We start from the raw sequence: 8,840 nt of genomic DNA, 5'->3' as shown, positions 1-8,840 counted from the left end.
AGACCCTTGGGTCTGAGGGTGGAGGCTGGGATCTGAACTCTTGGGTCTGAGGAAGGAAGACTGGAGCTTGGATCCCCGGGTATTTCAGAAGAAAAGGCTGGGGGCCCCACTTCCAAGTCTCTGGCCGTACTTGCAACAACTCCATGGTTGACTTCTAGGAACCAGCTCTACTGGACTTGGGAGGTGGAGAGACCCGAGTGAGCCTCGGTGGAGCTGGAATGGCTGTAGGAGGGCGCTACGCAGGGAAGGTGGTGCTTGTGACCGGGGGCGGCCGCGGCATCGGAGCGGGGATCGTCCGGGCCTTTGGTGAGCTTGGGGGGGGGGGCGGGGGGCGCCAAGGGGGAGTGGGCAGAAGACACTCAGTCTGGGATGAAGGGCTGCGAGGATGGCCAAGGGCGCCTCCCACCTATGGTGGTTACTACAGCAACAAGGGGCAGGTGTGGGACTTAATCTGCTGCGTGTTTGCAGTGGATTTTTCTCTGGAACCCCACAGGTGCGGGATGCACAAACCCAGCGGGGGCCAGCGTGAGCCGGGCTGGGGAGCGAGGAGGTGCGGGAAGGCTCTGCCCTTTGTCCCCGGGGGCCATCACGAGACTGAGGTCACGAGTGGTCTGAGGTCGGCGCCGCTGTAGGCGGCCACGAGGGGGCAGCAGAGGCCGGGAAGGAGGAATGGGAGGGGGGCTGGGGGTAAACACCTGTTCTCTCCTTCCCCTTCCAGCTCAGAGTGGGGCCCAGGTGGTGTTCTGTGACAAAGATGGTGAGTGAGGCAGGGAACACCGTCCTCACTGCACTCTGCCTCCCTCACTTCTACCCAGCCTCTGCCCTCAGACCCAGGGATCCAGGCAGAGCTTTTTCCTTGACCAAGGGATCCAGACCCCAATTCTTCTCTCTCAGACCCAAGAATCCTGGCACCAGCCTCCTCCCTCAGACCCAGGAGTCCAGATCCCAGTTCTTCTCCCTTTGGCCCAGGAGCCCAGGCTTAGCCTCCTCCCTCAAACCCAGGGATCCAGACACAGCCTCCTCCCTCATACCCAGGATGGAAACCCCAATTCTCCCTCAGATGGGGGAGAGGGTCCAGACCCCAGCCTCTTCCTTTAGACCTGGGTGTCCATGCCCTGCTTATTACTCCCTGCAGAGTCAGGAAGCCAGGCCCTGGTCCAGGAACTTCCTGGAACTGTCTTTATGCCCTGTGACGTGACTCGGGAGGAAGAAGTAGGGGTGAGCACATTTTCTTCCCCTGTTCTATCCCCATCTACAGTGAATAGCTTCATTTTCTGGCTTAGTTCTCTCTGGAGTTTGCACACCTGTCCCTCCACCTTTCTTTCCTCTGTAGACTAAATTGTACTCCCGTCATGTCAAAGGCAGTAGCATCCCTCCCCCATCCCACCCCCACCCCTGCCCCTAGCTTCCCTCATCCCACTCCTGGGTGTCCTTGAAGTCCTTCCTCTAATCATACACCTGTCTGGAGATTTCCAGGGAATGAATTCCCACATTGTGGGCATCTTCTCCACATCCTTCTCTGCTACTGTGGATTTCCCTCAGCCTCTGTGGTAGGATCTCTGTCTGCCCGCCCCCTAGTCTGTGGCCCCATCTCTGGTTTCTGTGAGTTTCTGTGGCGGTCTGCCCTGGCCCTTGTCCTTTGTCCCCCCACTCAGTGTCTGTCCTTTCCCTAGGTATGTTTCTCTCCCCTTTCCTGCCCTGCTTTGAGTTTCCTTCCCTCCAGGCAGATGACCCTACCCCAAATCCTCACAGACTAATTCCTTTCTCCCTTAGGCCCTCATTGCTGATACCCTCCATCGATTTGGCCACTTGGATTGTGTGGTTAACAATGCTGGCTACCGTGAGTTGTGCATCTGGGGTGGCAGAGGGGATCTTTGGTGCGGGCGGGGGGGTCACAGCAGGAGTCACCAACTTCCATGTGCCACATGCCAGATCCCTCCTCCTCCTCCTCCTCCTCCTCTTCCTCCTTCCCCTCCCCCCTCTCTTCCTCCTCTTCCTCCTCTTTTGCCAATCCTGGGCTTGAACTCAGGGCTTGAGTGCTGTATCTGAGCCTCAAGGCTGGTGTTCTACCACTTGCGCCACAGTGCTTTTTTTGAGTTGTTTATTGGAAATAAGAATTTTCTTCCCTGGCTGGCTTCGAACCATGATCCTCAGACCTCAGCCTCCTGTGTAGCTAGGATTACAGACAAGCAACGGGCACCCAGCCAGCCCTTTTTTTTTTATTGTTGATCTTTCTGTTCTTCTCACTTCCCTCTCCCTTTCTGTTTATTTGGTGAACATATGCATTGTCCTTACTAAGTGTCAGGTACAAATATTGACTTTTGAAATTTAGAAGCCTAAATCAGGCATGGTGAGTGATGCACACCTATAATGCCAGCATTCAGAAAGCTGAGGCAGGAGGATCATGAGTTCAAGGCTAGGCTGGGCTACTGTCAGACTCTAATCTCAAAAACAAAATTTTACAAAGCCCCAAATGAAATGTTGACTCATATTGCAAGTTGAGAAAGAAAGGGAAACACAGAGGGAAATGACTTTCCCCAAAGTCACACCACAGACAGTGACAGGGCTGAGATTGGAACCCTAGTCTTTCATTAGGAGCTACTTAGTGCCCTTCCTTGACATGTCCCCCTCCCTCCCTGTCCACAGCCCCTCTCCTCTCTCATCTCTCCCCTTAGACCCGCCGCCCCAGTGGCCAGAGGAGACTTCTGCCCAGAGCTTCAGGCAGCTGTTGGAGCTGAACCTGCTGGCCACTTACACCTTGACCAAGGTGAGGGCTGGGATCTTCTTTCTCTACAAGCAAAATGTTTTCTGTTTCTTGTTCTCCCTGTTCTGGAAGAAGCCTGGTTTTGTAGATGAATGCAACCCCCTCCATCCAGGAGGATCTGATCTGATTGGATAGTTGTAGGACAGGAGCTTTCTTGGGACCTTCCAGGATCTTCCACACTGGCGTAGAGATGACAGAAAGTTGGGGTGGGTTTTCAGCCATTCAAGAAGTCAGGGGCAGGCAGTGGATAGTTTTTTCCATTTATTATTATTATTATTATTATTATTATTATTATTGATATGTGTGCCAGTCCTGCAGCCTGGGGACTGTCTTGTAGCTTTTTTGTTTTGTTTTTGTTTTTTTTTGCCAGTCCGGGGGTTTGAGCACTGTCCCTGGCTTCTTTTTTTGCTTAAGGCTAGCACTCCACCACTTGAGCCACAATGCCGCTTCTGACTTTTTCTACATATGTGGTGCTGAGGAATCAAACCCAGGGCTTCATGTATATGAGACAAGCACTTTACCACTAGACTATATTCCCAGCCCCTGTCTTGGAGCTTTTTTGCTCAATGCTGGCACTCTACCACTTGAGCCACAGCTCCACTTTTGGCTTTTTGTTGATTAATTGGAGATCAAAGTCTCATGGACTTTCCTACCTGGGTTGACTTTGAATCTTGATCCCTAACATCTCAGCCTCTTGAGTAGCTGGGATTACAGGTGTGAGCCACTAGCATCTGGCTTTTGTGTGTTTGTTTTTAATCCTTTTGCTTGTACTGGAGTTTGAACTCAGTTCTCAGGCTTGCTAGGCAGGTACTTCCCCTGGAGCCACACGCCTACTTAAACCATGCCCACTCAAGCCACACCCCCAAGTCCTATAACACTTTTTTTCCCTGGCACTCAGAGACTATACAAGAAGGCAGAGAAAATTGCATATTGAATTTGCACAAGGCCTTTGTTTCCAGCCAGGCACTGGTGGCTCAGGCCTATAATCCTAGCTACTCAAGAGGCTAAGATCTAAAGATCATGGTTCAAAAACAGCCTGGGTAGAAATGTCCCACCTGCTACAGTTCTCTGCCTTTTTTTCCTTGAAACACTGTACAAGTCACTAACCTGGCCTGTGCCTCCTTTTTCACATCTGTGAGATGGTCTGGTGGGCATCAGCGGGCCACAGATTTGTTCTGAGGATGGAAGGAGATGAAGCTGCACACCCATGCAACCTTTCAGCCATATCCCACACCAACTCTACTATCTTACCTCGCCCTTGGCCCAGGGTTGTGTGTTGTTGTTTTTAATTATGCCCAACACACCTTGAAATCTCCAAGTGCACATTGGGAAAATAGAAAGGGGGGGGCGGTGCTGGGAATGTGGTTTAGTGGTAGAGTGCTTGCCTAGCATGCATGAAGCCCTAGGTTCAATGCCTCAGCACCACATACACAGAAAAGGCTGGAAGTGGTGCTGTGGCTCAAGTGGCACAGTGCTAGCCTTGAGCAAAAAAAGAAGCCAGGGACAGTGCTCAGGTCCTGAGTCGAAGTCCCAGGACTGGCAGAGAAAAAAGAAAAAAAAGTAAGAGGGGAAAAGGTAAGGTTCTGAATGAGGGGGAGGAAAAAGTAAAAGTAGGGCATAGGATATTACATACAAGGAAGTGTGTAAAGGCCTTGGGGGAAGGAGGGTGGGAAGGAACCTGGTACATATCTGGTCCTGTTGTCAGCTGTCTATCAATCTATTAGCTCATTTAATCCTCAGGATGATGAGAAGATGGAGGGTCACTGATACTTGAGGGTTTCCTTCAGCTGGCTTCTAACATAATAGGAGCATGAGTGCCCCATACTGGTCGTGTTGGCATTGGGGCTCTCTGCTCTTTCCTGGGGAATCCCTGCACCTTTTCCCTCCCATCAGCCTGGAAACCCACTCTTCTGGAGAGCCAGAGATGAGGGTGTGGGGGAGGTAGGGCAGGATATCACTTTAAATCTCCACAGAGCTAAGGTTCAGCCATGTTTAATGACTGGACCAGGGCTGGGCCAGCTAGCTTAGAGGCCTAAGGCCTCCATCCCAGGAAGGAAAGATTTTGAGTTTATCCCAGGTCAAATGTGATGAAAGAATACACCCCCACATCACACCCCCACCCGGGGCAGGGGGAGGGGCTGGAGGACAGCCTGGGAGAAGCCTGGAAATGGGGTGCCTTTCGTGAAGTCCGCTGGATCTTGAATGTTTGTGGCTGATGATGGCTAGTTTTTTTTTTTTTTTTTGGCCAGTCCTCGGCCTTGGACTCAGGGCCTGAGCACTGTCCCTGGCTTCTTCCCGCTCAAGGCTAGCACTCTGCCACTTGAGCCACAGCGCCGCTTCTGGCCGTTTTCTGTATATGTGGTGCTGGGGAATCGAACCTAGGGCCTCGTGTATCCGAGGCAGGCACTCTTGCCACTAGGCTATATCCCCAGCCCCGATGATGGCTAGTTTTGAGTAACATACAAAGATGGGGGTGGGGAGGGGAGACAGAGAGGGGACAGCAACCCAAAGAGACAGAGGAGGGAGAGAGAGAGAGAGAGAGAGAGAGAGAGAGAGAGAGAGAGATACACTAAGACCCAGAGGAGAGACAGAGGGACAGTGATCCAGAGAGAGGAAGAGACCCAAAGAAAAAGAGAGAGGGACAGAGGCCTGGAGAGAGAGGGGACAGAGGCCCCATGTAAGAGAGACACCCCTCAGTTCAGACAAGGAGAGACTCCCTAAGGGCTGAGACTCAGACTCAGGCAACACATGGAAAAGTTCTAGATGCTGTCCCTAAGGGCCAAGAGGAGGGGGACAGCGTGCTGATCCCCTCCCCACTTCCTCCCTGCCCCCCTCCTTCCCAGCTGGCCCTCCCCCACCTGCGGAAGAGCCAGGGTAACGTCATCAACATCTCCAGCTTGGTCGGAGCCATTGGCCAGGGCCAGGCAGCTCCCTACGTGGCCACCAAGGTAGGCCTGGGCTTCCTCCTGCTGCCCCACTCCCTGGGAGGCCTCGGCCTAGGCTGGAGCCAGAACCTGGGAGAGTTCTACCCAGCTCTCTGATTCAGCCGCAGGCTGAACTGTCAGGGCTGGTGACAGATCGCTTTGTACTACGTTTCTCCCTAGAGGCACCCTGGTACCGTTGACAAAGGCCTAGGCCAGGGCAGGACAGGGTCATTCTGATGCCCTGCCTGTGCCCACTGGCTGGCAGATGAGGATGGGAGGGGACTGCCACCTGGTTGTTTTCCCCCCAGGGAGCTGTAACTGCCATGACCAAAGCCTTGGCCTTGGATGAGAGCCAATATGGTGTCCGAGTCAACTGGTGAGTTGCTCCATGCCAGAGAGGCCCTTGGGGAGTGGGGAAGATTGGGGGTGAGCCCAAGAAGCACTCTATGGGGTAGGCCGCTCTGATCCCCTCTCCCTCCACCCAAGTATTTCTCCAGGAAACATCTGGACCCCACTTTGGGAGGAGCTGGCAGCATCCACCCCAGACCCCGAGGCCACAATCCAAGAGGGCACCATGGCCCAGGTAGGAGTGTGGGCCAGGGCTGCGTGGAATGGAACAAGGCTTGGGGTGTTGTGGTCAAGCTTCTCTCTGTCTTTCTTTCCTTCTTTTGCCAGTCCTAGGGCTTGAACTCTGGGCCTGGGCTCTGTCCCTGAGCTTCTTTTTGCTTTAGTCTAGCATTCTACCACTTGAGCCCCTTCTAGCACCCCTTCTAGCTTTTTCTGAGTAGTTTAGTAGAGATCAGCATCTCATGGATTTTGCTACCCAGGCTGGCCTTGAACCATGATCCTCAGATCTCAGCCTCCTGAGTAGCTAGGATTACAGCCTTGAGCCACCAGCACCCCACCTACCTTTTTTTTTTTTCCCTCTTCCCTCTCTTTTCTTTCTCTCCTAATACTGGCAATTGGACCTTAGGCCTCCATCTTGCTAAGCAAGAGTTCTACCACAAAAGCCACATGCCTCAGCCCTTTTGTTTGTTTTTTGGTTTTAAGATAAAAGTCTGTGCCTCAGCTGACCTGTAAATTCTAGATCACCCTGCCTCTACTTGGTCAGTAGCAGGTATTACAGGAATATGTTACAACACCCAGCTTTAGGGTAATTCTCTTGACTTGTTCTTCTCTTCTCTCTCCAGCCCTTGGGCCGCATGGGCCAGCCAGCTGAGGTGGGGGCTGCAGCTCTGTTTCTGGCCTCCGAAGCCAGCTTCTGCACAGGCCTGGAGCTCCTGGTGACTGGCGGTGCAGAGCTGGGGTACGGGTGTAAAGCTAGCCACAGAACCCCTGTGGGCTGATCCCATCCTCCCTTCTCAACCTCCCACATTGCCACCTCCTTAGGCCTGCCTCCCTGCTCTCCTACCCCAACCCAAATTCCAACGTGTACCCTGGGCCTCCCAGGGACAGCCGCAGCTCCCTAGATTCGGTCTCTACCAGATCACCCACAGGCACCCACCCTCACAAAGAGCGATTTGCAAGAGAGGCATGTAGGTCACATCTGTGATCCCAGCACTGAGGAAGCAAGCCAAGAGAACTGTGAAGCACAGGTCAGGCTGGGTTACGCGGTGAGACCTTGTCAAAAGCAAACAGAACTGGAGAGCAGGTGGCCCACACCTGTCATCCTAGCTACTGGGGAAGCTGAGATCTGCGCATTGTGGTTTGAAGCCAGCCTGGGCAGAAAAGTCCTTAGCACTCTTATCTCCAATTTGACACACACACACACACACACACACACACACACACACACACACCTCAAAGTGGAGCTGTGGCTTAAGTGGTAGACATACAGCAACAGCGTCCAGGCCCAGAGTTCAAGCCCCAAGACCAGCACACAAAACACAAACAAAATCAATTTGCCGTCTGGATGTCACTTATTTATTTCCTGCTGTTTATACAAGCCTGGCCCCCCAGAATTCCATTCCTCAACCTGCAGGCCTTACAGCAGGGCCCCACGTTGCTAACACCTGTCTGGATAGAACAGCACCTGGGCCCTAATTGAAAGGCCCACAGGAGAGAGTCAATTAAGTGCTAATTGCAACATAATGGTCCTTCGGGAAAAGCGTTTGGTTTTCCTTGCCAGTGGAGCAGGAAGATAGCTGGCACAAAGGAGATAGAGCTGGCACAAAATGTCCAGAGAAGGGGATCAGGGCAGCGTGGGGTGTGGAGTCATCTGGGTCAGAGGGAGGAGTGAGGCCGCAGAGAGGGGAGCGCCGGGGCAGGGCGGGGCGGGCCCGGATTCCCCCAGGTAGGGCCGGGTGCCAGGCTCCACTGCTGGCCTTAGGCGAGGGGGTGGGGCCGCAGGGCCGCAGCTGATTGGTCGCGGCAGGGTGTGTGCGGCAGCCGCTGATTGGCCTCGGGGGGAGTAGGGGGCGGTCCCCGGGATCCGCCCCCAGCAGGACGGTGGGGGAGGAGGGAACTGGCTGGGGCATGGTGTGGCCACTGGGGCCAGTAGCTGGTGTGGGTTTGCACGGGAGCCCAGGCTGGCCTCCGACCCAGCAATCCGTTTGCCTCCTGAGTGCTGGTACTGCAGGAGTGATCCACTACCTTGGGCCTGAACCCCAGAAGAAAGAACTTAGTCCACACCCCTTTATTTACTATTATTATTATTTTGCCAGTCCTGGGGCATGAACTCCGGGCTTGGGCTCTGTCCCTGAGCTTATTTTTTTGCTCAAGGCTATGGCTCCACTTCCAGCTTTTTCTATTTATGTGGTACTGAGGAATCAAACCCATGACTTCATGCATGCTAGACAAGCACCACCAAGCCACATTTCCAACCCCTAGCTCTTTTCTGTCAATTTTAGCACCCCACCTACCCTAGAACTGAGGACAGACCCCATGCCTAGTGCACACAGTAGGCAGGCTTCTATCTCTAAGCTAGCAACTGTAGTGGGGACCCCCCAAGGGAGGGACCACAGTGTAACAGGGTCCGAGGGTGGGGGGAATCCCCCATCCCTCCAAGAGTCCACCACTAAGACAGTCTCAGGTAAAAAGATGGATTTATTGGGGAAGTAAAAAGTATAGTGACTGGCCACGGGCCCCACTCAGGGTCGTGTTATAAAGGCAAACACCACATGGTCAAGCTTGCCACACGCAGGTGGCCAATG

At 53.5% G+C, this 8,840-nt stretch overlaps 1 protein-coding gene across 4 annotated transcripts; it reads left to right on the top strand.

Moving 5' to 3' along the window:
* The first annotated feature begins 4 nt into the window (after positions 1-4).
* Hsd17b14 (hydroxysteroid 17-beta dehydrogenase 14) lies at positions 5-7,457 on the top strand. 4 transcript variants are annotated; one of them, XM_048329927.1, is made up of 9 exons: positions 6-306; positions 719-757; positions 1,136-1,218; positions 1,774-1,840; positions 2,676-2,767; positions 5,608-5,712; positions 5,997-6,064; positions 6,186-6,271; positions 6,879-7,042. In XM_048329927.1, exons 1-9 carry the CDS (start codon positions 219-221, stop codon positions 6,905-6,907), a joined length of 657 nt encoding a protein of 218 aa, XP_048185884.1. In that variant the 5' UTR covers positions 6-218; the 3' UTR covers positions 6,908-7,042. The 4 variants fall into 4 exon arrangements, with proteins under 4 accessions (XP_048185882.1, XP_048185884.1, XP_048185881.1 ...); XM_048329923.1 differs by having other exon boundaries at positions 9-306; positions 6,175-6,271; positions 6,879-7,457; XM_048329925.1 differs by lacking the exon at positions 5,608-5,712 and having other exon boundaries at positions 5-306; positions 6,175-6,271; positions 6,879-7,457.
* The last annotated feature ends 1,383 nt before the right edge of the window (positions 7,458-8,840 follow it).

This window comes from Perognathus longimembris, chromosome 20 (genome assembly GCF_023159225.1).
Source record: "Perognathus longimembris pacificus isolate PPM17 chromosome 20, ASM2315922v1, whole genome shotgun sequence".
Classification (NCBI taxonomy): Eukaryota; Metazoa; Chordata; class Mammalia; order Rodentia; family Heteromyidae; genus Perognathus; species Perognathus longimembris.
The sequence above is the reverse complement of the archived record's forward strand: the minus strand, read 5'-3'. Positions and strand labels throughout refer to the sequence as shown.